The following is a 22,070-nucleotide window of genomic DNA, read 5'->3' as shown; positions in this document are numbered from 1 at the left end:
TATAGTTAGTAATACGTACTACATACAGTGTTGCAGCGAGTATTTTGCTGATGTTATCATTCTCATGTCAACCCCCAAAGACAAATAAAGATCAGTTTTATAAAGAGACTGGTAATAAAAGGCAATAATAATAAAAACTAAAAAAAAAAAAAGGTATCCTACTTACATCAGAACTGACTTATGACAGAGTCCTCAGAATGGAAACCCATCGTGTTCCTGGGTTTACCCGTTATGGAATTAATTGTGTCGCCTCAAAATATGTGTTGTAAATTCTAACCCCTATACCTGTGGATGTAATCCTATTTAGGAATAGGGTTTTCTTTCTTATGTTAACAAAGTTATATCAGTGTAGGATGTGTCTTAAGACAATCACTTTTGAGATATAAGTGGAACAGATTAGGCGCAGAAGCAAGTAAGCATGAATGGGGGAAGGATAGATGCCTCAAGGAAATCTTCAGAGTATGCCAAAAGGAATGCAAGAGAAGCTGAGATAAGGATTTTCCCCCAGAGTGGACAGAGAAAGCCTTCCCCTAGAGCTAGTGCCCTGATTTAGGACTTCTAGCCTCTTAAACTACAAGAAAATTAATTTCTGTTCTTTAAAGTCACCCTTCTGTAGTATTTCTGTTATAGCAGCACTAAGAAACTAAGACCTTACACAAAAGAGTTGAAAGCTTATGTACACATAAAAACCTGCAAACAAATGTTCATGGTAGCTTTATTCAGAATTGCCGAAAAGTGGAAGCAACCAAGATGTTCCTTCAGTAGGGCAATTCATAAATCGTAGTACATCCATACACGGAATATCATTCAACGATAAAAAGAAATAAGCTATTCAGCCAGGAAAAGACATGGAGGAACCTGAAATTACTGAGAGAAGTCAGTCGGAAAAGACTACATATTGTATGGTTCCAATTACATGACATTCCTGAAGAGGCCAAACTGTAGAGATAGTAGAAAGATAGGTGGTTGCCAGGGCTTGGGGTGACTGATGGGGAAGGGGTGAATAGGTAGAGCACAGGGGATTTTCAGGGAGGTGAAACTATACTGTATGAAACTGTAACCGTGGACATATGACATTAGGCATTTGTGAAAACCCATACTACCGTACAACACAAAGAATAAACCCTAATATGAAAAATGGACCTTGGTTAATAATATTGTTGCTGTTAGTTGCTGTTGGTTGATAATAATGTATCAATATTGTGTCATCACTGTAAACAAGTGTACTACACCAATGCAAGGTGTTAATAAGGAAAACTGTGGGTGGGAGTAGAAGGGGTATTTGGGAATTCTCTGTACTTTCTGCTAAATTTTTCTAGAAATCTAAAACTCCTCTAAAAAAATAGTCTAATTAAAAAAAAAGAAAGGAATAGGCTATACCCAGAGCCTTTTTGGGGAGGGTAACAGCAGTGGCAGCAGCTATATCCAGCTACCAGAAGCCGCAGAGGCAGCAAGCCCCAGTATTGGCGGGACAACCACTGCTCTCTGGACCCATTGATGGTAGCAGTCGTGCCTTCATAGGACCAGTCCTGTAGCATGATTTTGGCCGTTGTTCCTAGATAAATACCCTGCAAGCCTAGTTCTCTGGCCCTGATAGAGATTTTTAATAAATTCATGTTATTTTTCACTTGATATTAACCTAGAGTTCATTTCTGCTATTTGCGATTAAAAACCCTGATTGATGCAATGCCCATCTGGAAGCAGTCACTGGGGAATGACATTACCCTCATTGTTCTAGACCAGTCAGGGCCGTCTCTGGGACTGGAGACCAGATTAACCCCAGCCAAACCACATAGCTGCTTTGTAGTGAGGGAGAGCAGGAAAGAATAATGGAATAATCACCCCTATAAAAGAATATCGATGGTCTCTAATGTCAGCAAAGCATAACTGCTAACTTGTTCTTTGTTTTCTTCCACCATTACAGTAACCCTGGTGAGAGTCTTTGTGAAACAGATGAAACTCAGATCATTATCCAGGCTATAAGAGAAGCTAGTTTACCAAAATTTCTTCCTGATGATGTCCCACTTTTTGAAAAAATTATAGGAGATATTTTTCCTGGAGCTGCAGTTCCCAACGTAAATCAACTTGCCTTGGAGGTAATAAGACCTTTGAAAACAGTCACAGATGATTTATATGTGGAATATCATTTAAGAAAGTAGATGAGGGTTAAAAATATTATAGTTCTTTCTGAAATACTGTATTCATGTGATAACTTTGGGGAAAAAAATACTTGGATATATATTTCCCCCTTGGGGAGAAAAAAGAGCTTTTAGCATATCATTTTAGTGTAACGGAAAGAAAAATGAACTGCGTATGTTTAGACAAGGAAGACTATTACATATTTTGTCTCTCAATTTGCTCATCTTTCAAGTGGAGCCCTGGTAGCACAATGGTTAAGAGCTACGGCTGCTAACCAAAAGGTCAGCAGTTCGAATCCACCAGCTGCTCCTTGGAAACTATATTAAGCAGTTTTACTCTGTCCTATTTTTTTTTTTTTTATAGGGTCAAATGAATGGGAATCGACTCCACAGCAGTGGATTTTTTGGGGTTATAGAGTTAAATGGGGATAATAGTGTCTGCTCTTCCTACCTTATAGAGGTACTCTTAAAATCAAATTAGATCAGAGTTACTAAAAATACTTTAAAATGTAAATATTTTGTGATCATTAAAATTACACATTATAATTGTAGAGCACTTTGTTGTCTCTCTTACATACACAACCTCACCGCCATTGCCTTAGTCTGGGTAGAATCCCAATATCTCTTGCTTCTTCTGTTAGATATCCTTCTACTACTCCCTGCATTCCAGTATATTTCCATATGGCCACCAGAGTTGCTTTCCTGAAACGTATGGTTGATCACGTAAAGCCACTGTTGGATCAATGTTGCCTGTAGTACAAAAATCCAGATTAATTATCTTGATGTATAATGCCTTTCACAATCTGGCTAGACCTAGTATATCCTACTTTTCCAATATATCCTATCTTTCCTTCCTTAACCCCCTTCTCCTCCATATTCTTTCCACCCTGAACATCTCACTGTTCTCTGGCTCCTCTAGGTCCTTATCAGACATCAGGCCTTTAAACATTGTTTCCTTTCACTGGAACTCACTGTTTGTTATTAAGACCGTTAACCCTGTTTTCTGTTTGTTTGCTTGTCTTGTACATTCTTTTATTTTCAGACTTTATGAATCACTGTTTTGTGTCTCTTTTATACAGCATAAAGTTAGTTGGCTTTTCTTTGTGATCCAATCTGAAGATATTCTTTTTTAATAGATGAAATAAGCCTAGTTACATTTACAGACGTGTCAAATCTGATCTTAATTCTGGAATATTATTTTATGTTATCTTTTTTTTGTTTTTATAGCTTTTTTAAGTCTTCATTTTACTTGCTTTTGCTTTTTTATTCTTTGTCTTCTGATTTTTATGCAGGTTTATATTTTTATTCTACGGGTAATCATTACAACTATACCTTTCAATAATTTTTTTTTTAAATCATTACAACTATACCTTTCTCTAATGTCCGTAGTTTTTATTTGGATCAAATCCATTAGTTCTCTAATAGGAGCAGTAAAAATTAGTATATACCCTCTTCCTTCCCCTGGGTGACACAAATGGTTAAGCCCTCAACTACTAAGGGAAAAGTTGGTGGTTCAGACTCACCCAGAGGCACCTCAGAAGACAGGCCTGGCAATCTGCTTCTGAAAGCCCACAGCCTTGAAAACTCTCAGGTTCTACTCTGCACTCATGGTCTCCCCATGAGTCACATTGACTGATGGCAACCAACAATAACAGCAACCCAAATTTAGGCAATAGTGCTAACACTCTTGTTTTCTTAACTTTGTAAATTAAAAATGGTACCTTCCGACTCTCTGACAGAAAAAGCTTATTCTGTGTCCTGATTTCTTACCATCATTGTCTCTCAAATTTTATTAATTGTATCATTTTATACTTAAGTTAATTCCAAAATAACTTATAGTTTGGGCTGATAATGCTGTCTAATTTTTATTATATTCCTAGTTGATTATTGCAGGTGTAGCAAAATGCCATTGATTTGGTAAGTTGATCTTGAAATCTAGCAACTTGCTAAGTTCTCCCACTAGTAACTAGCCTTTTGTCTATTCTCTTGATTTTTCTTGGTAAATCATCATGTCATATTAAAATAATGGCAGTTGTATCCAATATCTATCCATCGTTTTAATATTTTTAATGATAGTTTTCTGGTGTTGAACCATCCTTGCATTCTTGGAATGTACCACACTCTATGATCACCTTATTTTTGATATACTACTGGATTGTTGGTGGTGGTGGTGTTAGGTGCTGTCCAGTCAGTTCTGACTCGTAACAACTGAGAATGAAACACTGCCCGGTCCTGCACCATCCTCACAATTGTTGCTATGCTTGAGCCCATTGTTGCAGCCACTGTGTCAATCCATCCCGTTGAGGGTCTTCCTCTTTTTCACTGACCCTCTACATTACCAAGCATGGTGTTCTTCTCCAGGGACTGATCTGTCCTGATAGCATGTCCAAAGTATGTGAGACGTAGTCTCGCCATCCTTGCTTCTAAAGGACATTCTGGTTGCCCTTACTTCAAGACAGATTTGTTTGTTCTTCTAGCATTTCATGGTATATTCAATATTCTTTGCCAACACCACAGTTCAAAGGCGTCAATTCTTCTTTGGACTTCCTTATTCACTGTCCAGCTATCGCATACATATGAGGCAACTGAAAACACCATGGCTTCGGTCAGGCACACCTTGGTCCTCAAGGTGACATCTTTGCTTTTCAACACTTTGAAGAAGTCTTTTGCAACAGATTTGCACAATGAAATACGTCTTTTGATTTCTTGACTGTATGGATATTGATTGCGAATCCAAGTAAAATGAAATCTGTGACAACCTCAATCTTTTCTCCATTTATCATGATGTTGCTTATTGATCCAGTTATGAGGATTTTTGTTTTCTTTATGTTGAGTTGTAATCCATCCTGAAGGCTGTAGTCTTTGATCTTCATCAGTAAATGCTTCCAGTCCTCTTCACTTTCAGCAAGCAAGGTTGTGTCACCTGCATAACACAGGTTGTTAATGAGTCTTCCTCCAATCCTGATGCAAATTCTTCTTCGTATAGTGCAGCAACTTGGATTATTTGCTCAGCATTGAGATTGAATAGGTATGGTATAAGGATACAACCCTGACACACACCTTTCCTGGCTTTAAACCATGCAGTATCCCCTTGTTCTGTTTGAATGACTGCCTGTACAGGTTCCTCATGAGCACAAACAAGTGTTCTGGAATTCTCATTCTCCACAATGTTATCCATAATTTGTTATGATCCATACATTCAAAGCCTTAGTATAGTCAATAAAACACAGGTAAACTTCTTTCTGGTATTCTCCGCTTTCATCCAGAATCCATCTGACATCAGCAATGACGTACCTGGTTCCACGTCCTCTTCTGAATCTTGCCTGAGTTTCTCGCAGTTCCCTGTTGATACACTGCTACAGGCACTTTTGAACGATCTTCTCAAAATTTTACTGTCTGTGATATTAATGATATTGTTTGATAATTTCCACATTTGCTTGGATCTCCTTTCTTGGGAATAGGCATAAATAGGGATCTCTTCCAGTTGGTTGGCCAGGTAGCTGTCTTCCAAATTTCTTGGCATAGACGAGTGAAAACTTCCAATGCTACATCTATTTTTGAAACATCTCAATTGGTATTCCATCAACTCCTGGAGCCTTGTTTTTTGCCAATGCCTTCAGTGCGGCTTGGACGTCTTCCTTTAGTACCACTGGTTCCTGATCATATGTTGCCTCCTGAAATGGTTGAACACTGATGAGTTCTTTTTGGTATAGTGACTCTGTATAATCCTTCCATCTTCTTTTGATACTTCCTGTGTCATTTAATATTTTCCCCGTAGAATCATTCAGTGTTGCAACTTGAGGCTTGAATTTTTTCTTCAGTTCTTTCAGCTTGAGAAATGCTGAATGTGTTCTTCCCTTTTGCTTTTCTATCTCCAGGTCTTTGCCTTCTTGAGGGATCCTTTGAAACCTTCTGTTCAGCTCCTTTATGTCATCACTTTTTCCTTTTTCCTTAGCTACTTGATGTTCAAGAGCAAGTTTCAGAGTCTCTTCTGTCATCTATTTAGGTCTTTTCTTTCTCTTCTATCTTTTTAATGACCTCTTGCTTTCTTCATGTATAATGTCCTTGATGTCATTCCACAACTCGTCTGGTCTTTGCTCATTAGTGTTCAACATGTCAAACCTATTCTTGAGATGGTCTCTAAATTCATGTGGGATACACTCAAGGTCATACTTTGGTTCTTGTGGACTTGTTATAATTTTCTTCAGTTTCAGCTTGAACTTGCATATGAGTAATTGATGGTCTGATCCACAGTCGGCCCCGGCCTTGTTCTGCCTGATGATATTGAGCCTTTCCATTGTCTCTTTCCACAGTTGTAGTCACTTTGACTCCTATGTATTCCATCTGGTGAGGTCCACATGTATAGTTGCCACTTATGTTGGTGAAAAAAGGTATTCGCAGTGAAGAAGCTGTTGGTCTTGGAAAATTCAATCATGTGATCTCTGGCATTGTTTCTATCACCAAGGCCATATTTTCCAACTATCAATCCTTCTTGTTTGCTTCCACCTTCCGCATTCCAATCACCAGTAATTCTCAGTGCATCCCGATTGCATGTTAAATCAATTTCAGACTGCAGAAGTTGGTAAAAATCTTCAGTTTCTTCCTCTTTGGCCTTAGTGGTTGGTGCATAGATTTGAATAATAGTCGTATTAACTGGTCTTCCTTGTAGGTGTATGGATATTATTCTATCACAGACAGCATTGTACTTCAGGACAGATCTTGAAATGTTCTTTTTGACGATGAACGCAATGCCGTTTCTCTTAAATTTGTTATTCCCAGCATACTAACCCATTTAATTGTCTGATTCAGAATGACCAGGACCAGTCCATTTCAGCTCACTAATGTGTTCCATTTCATTTTTGATGATATCCAATTTTCCTAGATTCATACTTTGTACATTCCAGGTACTGAGTATTAATGGTTTGCAGCTGTTTTTTCTCTTTTTGAGTCATGCCACATCAGCAAATGAAGGTCCCAAAAGCTTGATTCCTTCCACATCATTAAGGTTGACTCTAATTTGAGGAGGCAGCTCTTCCCCAGTTGTATTTTGAGTGCCTTCCAACCAGAGGGACTTCTCTTCCAGGACTATATCAGACAGTGTTCTACTGCTATTCATAAGGTTTTCACTGGCTAGTTCTTTTCAGAAGTAGACTGCCGGGTCCTTCTTCCTAGTCTGTCTTAGTCTGGAAGCTCAGCTGAAACCTCTCCACCATGGGTGACCCTGCTGGTATGTGAATACCAGCGGCATAGCTTCTAGCATCACAGCAATACACGAACTCCTGCAGTATGACAAACTGACACACGAGTGGGAGACTATTGGATTAAGTTAGCTAATATTTAATTTAGAATTTTCACATCTACATTAATAAGTGACCACTGTTGTCGAATTGATGCTGACTCTTAGCGACCCCACAGGGTTTCCAAGGCTGTAAATCTCTACAGAAGCAGACTGCCACATCTTTTTCCCACAGAGCCACTGGTGGTTTTGAACTGCTGACCTTTCAATTAGCAGTCAAATGTTTTAACCACTGCACCACCAGGAAATCCTGTGGGGAAGTCCTACTCTGTCCTACAGGGTCACTATGAGTCGGAATCTACTCAACGGCAATGGGTTTGGTTTTTGGTTTTTAACATTAATAAGTTAAATGCCCTTAACTGGTTTTATAAACAAGATTTTACGATTTCTTAAAAATAAGCTGGTCAAGAATCGCTGCTCTATTTTCTGGAGAATCTTACATGAGATAAAAATGAACTATCCCTTAAATTTTTGGTAAAACTCATTATAACACTATTTGTGTCTGGATTTTGGGGGAGGTAGTGAGAAGAGGCTTTGAATGTTGTTTTAATTTTTGTTACTTATTGATCAATTCAAGTTCCTTATTCTTTATGCCAACATGTTTTATGTTTTCAAATTATTAAGTTGTTCATAGTACTCTCATTTTAAAATCTCTGCTATAGTTTTTTATTATTGATCATTCTTGTTTGAAGTCCATATATAATTAATTTGTTCAAACAGACAGCTTTTGCATTTGTTTATTTTCTCTGTTATTTTTATTTTCTATTTGATTCTCTATTTTCTACATTATTTTCGTGTGTTGTGTTGGGTTGGATTTGTTCTGTTGTTCTTTTCTCCATTTTCCTGATTTGAATGCTTAGTTTATTTATTTTTTATCTTTACTATTTTCTCCTAAAGTATTTAAGCTATAAACTTCCCTCTAAGCATTGCATTAGCTGTTTCCCACACATTTTGACATGCAGTGTTTTAATTAGCATTCAGTTATAAATATTTCTTAATTTACTTTATGATTTCTTTTTATAACTCAGGTTATTTTGTTTCCAAATGTATGAGATTTTATTCTCCTGATATTAACTTTTATTTGTATTAATTTTAGTTGTATATTCTGTAAGAAATTAATCCATTTGAATTTATGGAGTCTCCCTACATTGCCTAATGCGTGGTCTTTTTTTTGTAAGTGCTTCTCAAAAATAATATGTATTCTGTGCTTGTTGAATATAAAGTTATACACATAGCCTGTTAGTTGTATTTTTTAGAGCTTTGCAATCTCTGCTTATTTTTTGTTGATCAATTTCTGTATTAAGATCTTAACTGCAATTGTTGATATATCTATTTCACCTGCACTTGTGTCAATTTTTGCTTTTTAGAGCTGAGATTTATAAGTTGTACATATGTTTATATCTTATTCTTTTACCAGTATATTATGTTCCTCTTTAGTACATATGCTATGTCTCACCTTAAAAACTATTTAGTCAGAAGTTAAGATTGTTACCCAACTTTTTGCTTTGGAAGTTCATATTTCCAGAATTTCTTTTTCCATCTTTTTTCAAACTTTCTATCTCTGAACTGTATGTCTTATAGCAAATATATTGGTACACTTTGTTTTTTGTTACCCAGTCTTTGATTATCCATCCTGTATTTATTGATTTTAAGGTTTTGTTTATTGTAGTTTCTATTATTTTAAGATTCATAACTGTTGTATTATTTATTTTAATTTCTTTTTGCCTCATTGTTTTCTCTTTTTTCCTGCTCTGTCTGAAACAGCTAGAGTTTATTCTGTGTTTATGCTCTGTGGTGCTTATCTAGTTATGAGTTTTGATGCTCTTCTAGCCCTTTAGAAGAAAGTTTTATTTTTCTTTATTTCTCTAAATTGACAGGAGTCTTATATACTTCAAGATCCTTTGTTCCACGCGGTTGAATGAGTTGGACTTTTCTAGACCAACAATTTGCAGGTCCAAACTCTGTCTAAGCCTAGCTATTTTGATAGCTGTTTCATGTTTTTTGGGATTTTGTAGATTTTATTGTTCCCTTGTTTTAATGAAAATGTGATTGGATATTTTTTCCTTTTTGCCCAGTGTGGTTTCTGAAAGTACAGCGGAGATTTGTCTCAAAGCTATTGCCTGTATTTTGAATATTTAAACTTACATTTTGAGGATTTTCACTTTAATAGAGAAAAATAAGGAAAATGTTAGTTGACAAGTTTTGCTTCTTCTGTCTTACATAAGCACTCTTCTGTCTCTCCCAGGCAAGGCCTAAAACTTCCCCACTTTCTTTTCTTTAATTTTAAGTTTTAAGCACCTCTTGTGTTGTTGTTAATGTTTTCAAGACACAGCTAAAAAATACCATTGCCATTCTAATAGCAATCTTGTAAGTACATTACTGGTTTTACTTTTGAGCCTCATTGTATATGCATCTTTTCATCACTTTCACAAGTTTCTTTATGGCAGTCTGAGCTTATGGAAAAGGTTTTTGTACAACAATATTAGTTTATTTAGTTACTCCCTCATATGTATAATTTTTATGTTGGTAAATGTGCAAGCTGTCAACTATTTAGTAAATTGTTACTCATCAAGTTGCATTATATAGTTCATATATGGCACAAAGATCATAATTTAAAGTTATGGTGATTTTAATATTAAACTTGGAGTAATCCAGTCTTTTATTTAATGTTGTCTCTTTAATGGCTTACGCAATGACCTTTTTTGTACAGCATATCCAAATACAAATACATCTTATTAAAGAAATAATCCGTAAGTGTGTTGTTTGCACTGTTTGATCATTTGAGATACAAGAATCTGAACTGCATGCATTAGACAATTAAGATCTGTCCATCTTTTATTTAGATATTTGTCTCTAACAATACCCAAAGTATATGGATGTCATTAACTCAAGATTAATTGAGAATTACTGAAACGATATCATGGACTAAAAACTACGTATAGTTTCACATCCAGCATTGTATACAGCAACGAATACTTTACAATAGGAATATGAATTTATTTATAACCCTTCCAAAGTTAGAACTTTGTAAAACTTCTTGGCCAGGTGGAATGACCTATCTGGCTATCTCCTTGATTATATTCTAGTTCTGCTGCTCCTCTGTACCTCCTGTGCTATCCTTATCTCACACTATTCTACACCTGCGTGACTTCTTGCTTGTATCCGGGTTGGTATCCAGCCTTATGTTACTAACTATGGAGAACTTTTAGCCTCTACATCAATAACTGCTCAACATTTGGCCTTTAAGTAGAGCAGTTAAGTCAACTGCATTTAAAAAGTTGTTCTTCAAAAAATCCTCTCAGCTAATGCCTGCCTCCAATTGGTCTTGCCATAACCCATTGCCATCCAGTTCATTCTGACTCCTTGTGACCCTATAGGGCAGATTAAAGCTGCCCCATAGGGTTTCCAAGGCTGTAAATCTTTTTTTAATTATCGTACTTCAGATGCACATTTACAGAACAAACTAGCTTCTCATTAAACAATTAGTTCACATACAGTTTTGTGACACTAGTTATCAACTCCATGACATGTCAACAGCCTCCCATTATCAACCTTGCGTTCCCTATTACCAGCTTTCCTGTCCCCTACTGCCTTCTAGGCCTTGCCCCTGGGCTGGTATGTCCATTTATTCTTGTTTTGTTTTATGGGCCTGTCTAATCTTTGCCTAAAGGGTGAACTTCAGGAGTGACTTCATTACTGAGCTAAAAGGGTGCCTGGGGACCATACTCTCAGGGGTTCCTCAGTCTCTGCCAGACCAGTAAGTCTGTTGTGTGTGTGTGTGTGTGTGTGAGTTAGAATTTTGGTCTACTTTTTTTTCCATCTCTGTCCATGATGCTGTATTGTGATCCCTGTCAGAGCACTTGGTGGTAGTAGCTGGGCACCATCGAGTTGCACTGGACTCAATCTTGTGGAGGCTGTAGTACTTGTGGTCCCTCAGTTATTTGAACAAATCTTTCCCTTGTGTCTTCAATTTTCTTCATTCTGCCTTGCTCCAGACAGGGTGAGACAAGTGAAGTATCTTCAATGGCTGCTCACAAGCTTTTAAGACCCCAAACGCTACTCACCAAAGTAGAATGTAGAACATTTTCTTTATAAAGTATGTTATGCCGATTGAGCTAGATGTTCCCCGAGATCATGCTCTCCACAGCCTTCAGCTCAGTAATTCAGTCCCTCAGAGAATTTGGTTGTCCATAACCTTGCCTTGGGCAAGATGTGCTGGCTAATCCAGTATCATGTACTGTCTCACCCTTCACCAAAGTTACCACTTATCTATTGTCTATTTAGTGTTTTTCCACCTTTACCCTTCCCCTCCCTCATAACCATCAAAGATTGTTTCTTTTTGTGCATAAATCTTTTCATGAATTTTTATGGTAGTGGTCTCATACAATATTTGTCCTTTTGTGATTGATTTATTTCACTCAGCATAATATCCTCCAGATTCTTCCACGTGGTGAGATGCTTTTCAGATTCATCATTGTTCTTTATCATTGTGTAGTACTCCATTGTGTGTATGTACCATAGTTTTTTTATCCATTTGTCTGTTGATGGGCATCTAGGTTGTTTCCATCTTTTTGCTATTGTGAATAATGCTGCAGTAAATATATGTATGTTTATGTCTATTCGTGTGATGGTTCTTATTTCTCTAGGATGTATTCTTATGAGTGGAATTGCTGGTTCATATGGTATTTCTATTTCTGGCTTTCTAAGGAAGCACCATATCACTTTCCAAAATGTTGTACCATTTTGCATTCCTACCAGCAGTGCATAAGAGTTCCAATTTCCCTGTAGGCTCTCCAACATTTGTTATTTTCTGTTTTTTTGATTCATGCCGGTAATGCCAGGGTGAGATGGTATCTCATTGTGGTTTTGATTTGCATTGCTCTTTTTTTTAATGGCTAGTGATCGTGAGCATTTCTTCAAGTGTCTGTTAGCCGCTTGAACGTCTTCTTTGTTGAAGTGTCTGTTCATTTCCTTTGCCCATTTTTTAATTGGAGTATTTGTCTTTTTGTGGTAGAGGTGTTGGATTTTCCTATAGATTTTAGAGATTAGACCTTTGTCGGATTTGTCATAACCAAAATTTTTTCCCAGTCTGTAGTTTCTCTTTTTACTCTTTTGGTGAAGTCTTTTGATGAGCATAGTGTGTAATTTTTAGAAGATCCCAGTCATCTAGCTTATCTTCTGGAGTTTGTGTGTTGTTAGTTATGTTTTGTATCCTGTTAATCTGGCATTGATCCTATTTTTTTCTTCTATGATCTTTATAGTTTTGGTTTTATATTTAGGTCTTTGATCCGTTTTGAATTATTATTTGTGTATGGTTTGAGGTATGAGTCTTGTTTCACTTTTTTGCAGGTGGACATCCAGTTTTGCCAGCACCTTTTGTTAAAAAGACTGTCTTTTCCCCATTCGATGGGCTTTGCACACTTGTTGAAGATCAGGTGGCCATAGGTGGATGGATTCTCAATTCTGTTCGATTGGTCAGTGTATCTGTTGCTGTGCCAGTACCAGGCTGTTTTGACTACTGTAGCTGTATAGCAGATTCTGAGGTCAGGTAGTGTGAGTCCTCCAAATTTGTTCTTCTTCAACAGTACTTTTCTTATCCAGGGCCTCTTTCCTTTCCATATAAAGTTAATGATTAGTTTTTCCATCTCTTTAAAGAATACTTCTGGTAATTGGATCAGGATTGCACTGTGTTTGTAGATTACTTTGAGTAGAATTGACATTTTCACAATGTTGAGTCTACTTATCCATGAGCATGGTATGTTTTCCATTTATGTAGGTCTCATTCGGTTTCTTGCTGTAGTGTTTTGTAGTTTTCTTTTTATAGGTCTTTTATGTCCCTGGTTAGATTTATTCCTAAGTATTTTTATTTTTTTAGGGGCTATTTAAGTGGTATTGTTTTCCTGATTTCTATTTTGTCATTCTCTTTATTGGTGTCTAGGCATCCAACTGGCTTTTGTATGTTTATCTTATATTTTGCTACTGTGCTGAATCTTTCTGTTAGATCCAGTAGTTTTCTTGTGGAGTCTTTTGAGTTTTCTATGTATAATATCATATCACCTGTAAATGGGGAGTTTTACTTCTTCATTACCAGTTTGGATGCCCTTTATTTCTTTTTCTTGCCTCTAGCTAGGACTTCCAGCACAATGTTAAATAGAAGTGGTGATAAAGGGCATCCTTGTCTTGTAGGCTGTAAATCTTTGTGGAAGCTGACTGCCACGTCTTTCTCCCATGGAGAGCTGGTGGGTTCAAACTTCTAACCTTTCAGTTAGTAGCCAGGCACTTAACCACTGTGCCACCAGGTGCCATAGAAGCTGCTTTTTTCTCCATTCGTATAGTCTTGCTGAGTTTTCTGTGTCTCCTTCAACTGCTTCTTTGTTATAGCCCATTGTATAGATGCAAGGAATGAGAAATAGCATGGACAGGGGTTGGTTAGAAAGGAAGGATAAATTCCATTTTTTTAAGCCATGGTTACCAATTTTATCCATTCTGAAATAACCCCCCTTTGAAGGAAGCATCACTGCCCTTATACTTCCTGTGTTAAAATAATAAGTATCTTTCCAAGCTGCAGTCACTCCTTGGGATGTATATGTCATATACATATATAAAACATATCATATCTTCAATCTCGTACATTTTATTTGCTTTCTTAGGACATCCTTAACATTGAAACATTAGAATATGCATTGCAAAATTGAAAACCTATCTTAATGATTAGAATTACAAAAAAGTATTAATCTTTACATTGTCTTTTAGTGTGGGGATAATTAAACAGTTGTACTCTCATAATAATTCGTTTTTACATAAGCCTGGTTCTTAACCTGGGGGAGCAGTCTGTGAATTTGCTATAAGGGGTCTGTGAACATGAGATTTTGTGTGAATTGTGGTTTCCTGGGGAGAGTAATAATTGGTTTTATTATTCTCAGAAAGCTTGGTGAACTGAAAATTAAGAACTGCTGTCTTAAAGTACAATGATTGATATCTAGTTAAGAGAGATTTTGGAGAATTAAAAATTTTAGGGTTCAAACTGCAATGCATTTTAAATCTGTGTGTTTATTTCCTTTCAGAAAGCTGTGTCTATTGCAACACTGTGCTTGGGTCTACAACATTGCCCAGCTCAGAAAGAGAAGATCATACAGTTTCATAATCAACTTCAGGTAAGTGCACAGCGGCATGCGTATTAGCCACTCTTTGCTCTAGGTTTAGTGGATACAAACAAGGGGAAATCAAATAATAATAATAAAGAGCTATTAAGATGTTCTTCAGAGTAGTTTATTGATTATTTTCCTAGACTTTGTTGTTTGACCTTCATCTTAAAGTTCAATAAATTAATCTTTTTCACCTTAATACATACTTGTAAAAAACCTACAAATGTGGTGCAAAACACTGAATCCAGTTGCTACACCTTTTTTGAATTTTCTATTCTCCATGAATGAACCATCTGTAAAAATATCACAATGTGTATTCCCCTGATTACTACTAAGATTGTATATCCTTTCTTATATTTATTAATCATTTGAGTTTTCTGTGAATTGCCAGATTATGTACTGCACTGTTTTCTCAATTTGTTTGTTTTTTTCTTTAGTAAATGTTTGGATTTTTTATTATGTATTTTCATATCATAATTCATTATTGATTTTATATATGCATTACTAATAAAGTCTGTAACTCTTGGCTTTTTAGAAATGTTTGCAATGTTCAGTTGCGCAGAAAACATTTTTTGGTGCTGTAAAAATCTATCAATTATTTCTTAATGTTTGTTTTTGTGTCCTATTTTTTAAAATCTTCTCTACCCTCTTTTCAAAAAGATTTTCTATTAAATTTTTGTAAAAGTTTTATATATTTGGATTTTCCGTCTTTAAGTTTGGCTGGAATATATTTTTCCTTAGGGTATCAAGTTGCTGTTTTGTTGTTATTAGGTGACTTCGGGTTGGTCCTGACCCATAGCAACCCTATATGTAACAGAAAGAAACGCTTCCCAGTCCTGCGCCATCCTCACAATCTTTGTTATACTTGAGCCCATTGTTGCAGCCACTGTGTCAATCCATCTCGTTGAGGGTCTTCCTCTCTTTCACTGACACTTTATTCTACCAACCATGATGTCCTTCTCCAGGAACTGATCCCTCCTGATAACACGTCCAAAGTATATGAGTCACAGTCTTGCCATCCTTGCTTCTAAGGAGCATTCTGGCTGTACTTCCTCCAAGACAGATTTGTTCATTCTTCTGGCAGTCCATGGTATATTCAATATTCTTCGCCAACACCATAATTCAAAGGCATCAGTTCTTCTGTTTTCTTTATTCATTGCTCAGCTTTTACATGCATGCAAGGTGCTTGAAAATACCATGGCTTTGGTCAGGTGCACCTTAGACCTCAAAGTGACATCTTTGCGTTTTTTAACATCTTAAAGACATTTTTTGCAGCAGATTGCCCAATGCAATATGTCATTTGATTTCTTGACTACTGCTTCCATCAGCATTGATTGTGGATCCAAGTAAAAGGAAATCCTTGACAACTTCTATATTTTCTCCATCTATCATGATGTTGCTTATTGGTCCAGTTGTGAGGATTTTTATTTTCTTTATGTTCGGGTGCAATCCATACTGAAGTCTGTAGTCTTCGGTCTTCATCAGTAAGTGCTTCAAGTCCTCCTCACTTTCAGCAAGCAAGGTTGTGTCATCTGCATATCGCAGGTTATCAGTGAGTCTTCCTCCAATCCTGATGCCACTTTCTTCTTCATATAGTCCATCTTCTCAGATTATTTGCTCAGCATACAGATTGAATAAATATGGTGAAATGATACAACCCTGACACACACCTTTCCTGACTTTAAACCACACGGCATCCTCATGTACTGTTTGAACGACTGCCTCTTGGTCTATGACAGGTTCCTTCATGAGCAGAATTAAGTGTTCTGGGACTCCCATTCTTTGCAATGTTATCCATAATTTGTTATGATCCACACAGTAGAATGCCTTTGCCTAGCCAATAAAACACAGATAAACATCTTTCTGATATTCTCTGCTTTGAGTCAAGATCCATCTGACATCAACAGTGATAGCCCTCTTTACACTTCCTCTTCTGATCTGTCTTGGATTTCAGGCAGTTCCCTGTTGATGTATTGCTGAAACCTTTTTGAATTATCTTCAGCAAAATTTTACTTTTGTGTGACATTAATGATATTGTTTGATAATTTTCCCATTCTGTTGGATCACCCTTCTTTGGAATGGGCACAAAAATGGATCTCTTCCAGTTGGGCAGGTAGCTGTCCTCCAAATTTCTTGGCATAGACGAGTGAGCACCTCCAGGGCTGCATCTGTTTGTTGAAACATCTCAATCGGTAGTCCATAAATTCCTGGAGCCTTGTTTTTTACCACTGCCTTCAGTACAGATTGGACTTCTTCCTTCAGTATCATTGGTTCTTGACCATATCCTACTTTCTGAAATGGTTTAATGTTGACCAGTTCTTCTTGGTGCAATGATTCTTGTGTATTCCTTCCATCTTCTTTTGATGCTTCTATCATCGTTCAATATTTTCCCTGTAGAATCCTTCGAAATTGCAACTCGAGGCTTGAATTTTTTCTTCCGTTCTTTCAGCTTGAGAAATGGCAAGCGTGTTCTTCCCCCTTGGTTTTCTAACTCCAGGTCTTTGCACTTTTTATTATTATACTTTCATTTGTCTTCTTGAACTGCCCTTTGAGATTTTCTGTTCAACTCTTTTATGTGATCATTACTTCTGTTCACTTTAGCTACTTGAAGTACAAGATTTAGTTTCAGAATCTCTTCCGACATCCATTTTGGTCTTTTCTATCTTTTTAGTGACCTCTTGCTTTCTTCACGTCTGATGTCTTTGATGTCATTCCACAACTAGTCTTGTCTTTGGTCAGTGGTGTTCAATGCATCAAATCTATTCTTGAGATGGTTTCTAAATTCAGGTGGGATATATTCAAGGTAGTACTTTGGCTCTAGTGGACTTGTTCTAATTTTCTTGAACTTCATCTTGAACTTGCATATGAGCAATTGATGGTCTGTTCCGAAATCGGCCTCTGGCTTTGTTCTGACTGGTGATATTGAGCTTTTCCATTGTCTCTTTCCACAGATGTAGTTGATTTGATTTCTGTGTATTGCCTCTGTCCAGGTCCACGTGTATAGTCACCATTTATGTTGGTGAAAAACGGTATTTGCAATGAAGAAGTCATTGGTTTTGCAAAATTCTGTCATGCACTCTCCAGAATCATTTTTTATCACCAAGGCCATGTTTTCCAACTACCGACCCTTCTTAGTTTTCAGCTTTCGCATTCCAATCACCAGTAATTATCAGTGCATCTTGATTGCGTGTGTCATGGATTGAATTATATCCCCAAAAAAATGTGTTTATCAACTTAGTTAGGCCATGATTCCCCGAATTGTGTGGTTGTCCTCCATTTCATGATAGCAATTTTATATTAAAAGAATCAGCGTGGGATTGTAACACCACCCTTACTCAGGCCACCTCCTGATCCAAGGTAAAGGGAGTTTCCCTAGGGTGTGACTGCACCACCTTTTATCTCTCAAGAGATAAAGGGAAAGGGGCGCAAGCAGAGAGCTGGGGACCTTATACCACCAAGAAAGCAGCACCAGGAGCGGAGCGCGTCCTTTAGACCTGGGGTGCCTGTGTGAAGGAGCGCTCGTCCGGGGGAACACTGATGAGAAGGCTGACAGAGAGAGAAAGCCTTCCTCTGGAGCCAATGCCCCGAATATGGACTTGTAACCTACTAGGCTGTGAGCAAATAAGTTTCTCTTTGTTAAAGCCATCCACTTGTGGTATTTCCGTTATGGCAGCAATAGAAGACTAAGCGTATTTGAGGAATTTCAGACTGTAGAAGTTGGTAAAAATCTTCAATTTCTCCACCCTTGTCTTAGTAGTTGGTACAGAAATTTGAATAATAGCAGTATTAATTGGTTTTCCTTGTAGGTGTTTGGATATTATTCTACCGTAGACAGGGTATCAGATAGGGATCTATTTATCCTCATATGGATAACGAATTTCCCCAAGATTTTTCCCCACTATTTTTCTACTTCTATCATATATCAAGCTTTCATATCTAATATGGTTGATTCCTTTTTATCTTGTTCTTTTGGTCTATTTCTCTCTCTCTATGTCTATACCACACAGTCTTAATTACCATAGCTTTATATTAAGTCTTGCTATTTGATGATACCAGTGCTACCATTGTTCTTTTCAAAATTTTCTTGGTTATTCTTGGCCCTTTCTCTTTCACAGAATTATAAAATCATCCTGTTAATTTCCACCCCCCAAAAAAACTGTTGGGATTCTGGTTGGGATAGAATTGAATTTAATAATTATGGTGAGATTTGTCATCTTATGATGTGCATCTTTTCGTCCATGTGCATATTTGTCAAGATTTTACCCTGTGTGTAATTTAACATGTTAGCCTGCCACAATTTAATATTGGCAGAAGACACTAAACTCCTAATTAGAGACAAAGGACAGTTTGTTAGTAACAGCTGTAGCCAGAATAACATCATTTGCACCAGTTCCCTGGGCCTTAATTCTGTTTGGGCAACACAAGGACCAAGTGCACTTGCACACACAGTAAGTTGCATTAAAGGGTTGGGCCTAAGAAGGAGAAGGGTAATTTTATAAAATTTACAGAGACCTATTATGTACCACTTTGGCCTGCATAAGCCACTGAGACTCAGCTGGCATTGTACTTAACAAAGTAGTCATTATCCTTATGGTTTAATATCTTCTCAGTCCAACAAGAAAATTCAGGTGGTTGAAACAAAATTAAATTTGAATCCTCAAAGCCCCGTTTTGGTTGGACTACCACATGGAATGTGTATCAACCAGGTTGACCTGGAGTTGTCACCAGGGGAAAGAAAGAAACATCATGTCTAGGAATAGTCAGGGCTGAATCCTGAATTTTCAGAACAGGTCTATATAATACCTCATCCCATTTGTCTTAGTTATCTAGTGCTGCCATGACAGAAATACCACAAGTGGATGGCTTTAACAAAGAGAAATTTATTCTCTCACAATCTAGTAGGTTACAAGTCCACATTCAGGGTGTCAGCTGCAAGGGAAAGCTTTCTGTCTTTGTCAGCTCGGGAGGAAAGTCCTTGTCTCCCATCTTCCACTTGTAGAGGAGCTTCTCAGGTGCAGGGACCTCAGGTCCAAAGGATGCACTCTGCTCCCAGTGCTGCTTTCTTGGTGGTATGAGGTCCACAACTGTCTGCTTACTTACTTCTCTTTCCTTTTCTCTCTTAAGAGATAAAGGGTGGTGCAGGCCACACCCCAGGGAAACTCCATTTACATTGGATCAGAGAGGTGACCTGAGTAAAGGTGGTGTTAAAATCCCACCCTAATCCTCTCAACATAAAATTACAATCACAAAATGGAGGACAACCACACAATACTGGGAATCATGGCCAAACCAAGTTGATACATACATTTTGTGGGGGACATAATTCAATCCATGGCACCATTCATCCTGAAAATTACCCAGGAAGCAGATAAAAGAAGATGATCTCTTTTTTGGGACACCCACATTCAATGACCAAGCTTCCTTGCTGTAAGTTATATGGACAATAAGAAGGTGAGGGAGCTAAGAGAGGTAAGAGTCAGAGATCTTTTTGAGTGAATTTTTGAGGAAGCTGTTCCAATGCTCGATAATACTAGGTGCCTATGGATGGTAGGATATCATGTTTGATAAAGTAGAGGGTCAGCAAAATAGAAGAAGACCCTCAATTAGATGGATTGAGACAGTGGCTGCAACAATGGCCTTAAGCGTAACAAGGATTGTGAGGATGGTGCAGGACCAGGCAATGTTTCATTCTGTTGTACATAGGGTCACCACGAGTTGGAACTGACTCAACAGCACCTAACAACAACAACATGGATGGTAGGGAGGCTTGAAGGTCTATCAAATATCTGAACTACCATCCCATTGTTAAGTGACTTTTATAATAATAGGTGCACCATTTCCAGACTGCAAATGGTCCAGAAAGCCAAACACATGACACAAATTAGTTCAAGACACGTAATTGTGTGGCCAGAATCAACTGACTGGACTGGAATAACAACTCTATAGCTTGAAATAATGTCAACATCAATAAGGCAGCACTGATAGCCCTAAAAATCTGATGTAGTCAACCTGCCAAGAGTGTTTGTAGGTCATGCCCTGTGCCATGTAGTTTCCCTCACCTTGTGACAACTGCATCAACTTTGGGCAGCAGTCACTGGCATCCAGTGGTAGCCTCTGCATCTGAAACATACACTTTTTCTTTTTTACTTCAATCTATGATGCTGAACATGTTGCCATGTCCAGTATGATGTTGTATCCAGGCAGCATTCGTGGCAACCTGGACAGTGCAAGCTCGATCAGCACCTTGATTTTTGGTAGCCTCATAAAAGAATGGGCCCTCTCTATGGTCATCTACATGTGTGACTCAGATAGTTTGGTCACCAGCCTCCATTTGTTTCCACAGTTCACAGCCTCAAAGAGGAGTGTCTTTAATCTGCTAGTCTATAGTTTTCCAAGTGTCAGACCAAACAGCTAGGCTATTGGCAAAAGCTCAAGTCAGTGTTGCAAGTACTACAGCCTCCACCAGACTGAGTCCAGCACAACTAGATGGTGCTCAGCTACCACAACTGACTGTTCTGACAGAGATCACAATAGAGGAGCTAGAGAAAAATGTAGACCAAAATTCCAACTCACAAATAAAGACCAGACTTACTGGTCTGTCAGAGACTGGAGAAACCTTGACAGCATGACCCCCAGACACTTCCTGATAAAGTCACTGCTGAGGTTCACCCTTCAGCCAAAGATTAGACAGGTCCATAAAACAAAATAAGACTAAATGGGCACACCAGCCCAGGGGCAAGGATGAGAAAGCAGGAGGGGACGTTAAGGCTGGTAACAGGAACCCAGGGTCAAGAAGGGGAGACTGTTGACATGTCATGAGTTTGACAACTGATGTCACAAAACAATATGTGTATTAATTGTTCAATGAGAAGCAAATCTGCTCTATAAACCTTCATCTAAAGTACAATTAAAAATAAAAAAAGCTTTACCTTTTACAAGTTCATGAGACTTAAACAGATGAGGAAATAAACATCTAGGATATAAAGGAAAAAAAAAAAGTGTTGCCCACTGGGCAGGCCAAGCAAGCCTGCCTTTGTTTCTTCATAGCTGGCTCTGAGGCTGAATAGCTAGAGCCATCTGGTTCTAGCTGAGCTAAACCATCAGTAAACCAGACTAGACATTTAGGAAATCTTTGTGAATAAAGGGATTTTTTGAGCCGATGACTTGTCTTCAGGAAGTACAATGGGATATAAAGTTTCCCCCAGAGGAACAGCTGCCACTCTTCCATGTAAAGACAAGATACCACTGTGGCCAGGCTGGCTGCACTCATGAATATACAGTTTCCATTTGACAAGTAAGGCTTTTGGGGCCCTTCTTGCCTTGTCAGTTATACAGTCTGGGACTGTCGAACCAGATAATCACAAGGCCTCCAGGAGGGGACTGAGATTGGAATGTAAGTGAAAAGATATTTTAGCTTTATCCATATTTGAATTTTAAAGTATTTATGTGATACTTGCATTACTAAAAAATAATAATTTCTTTAATGCTATT

General features: G+C 37.7%; 1 protein-coding gene across 1 annotated transcript in view; it reads left to right on the top strand.

Moving 5' to 3' along the window:
• Positions 1-22,070, top strand: part of DNAH14 (dynein axonemal heavy chain 14) — a 362,094-nt gene that overhangs the window by 144,013 nt on the left and 196,011 nt on the right. The window contains exons 34-35 of the mRNA XM_064276952.1: positions 1,925-2,096; positions 14,499-14,588. Of these exons, the coding sequence (XP_064133022.1) occupies positions 1,925-2,096; positions 14,499-14,588 (262 nt within the window). The remainder of the gene's footprint in view (positions 1-1,924; positions 2,097-14,498; positions 14,589-22,070) is intronic.

The sequence above is a fragment of the Loxodonta africana genome, chromosome 25, assembly GCF_030014295.1.
Source record: "Loxodonta africana isolate mLoxAfr1 chromosome 25, mLoxAfr1.hap2, whole genome shotgun sequence".
Classification (NCBI taxonomy): domain Eukaryota; kingdom Metazoa; phylum Chordata; class Mammalia; order Proboscidea; family Elephantidae; genus Loxodonta; species Loxodonta africana.
Note: the sequence above shows the minus strand (reverse complement) of the source record. Positions and strands in the feature narration are given on the sequence as shown.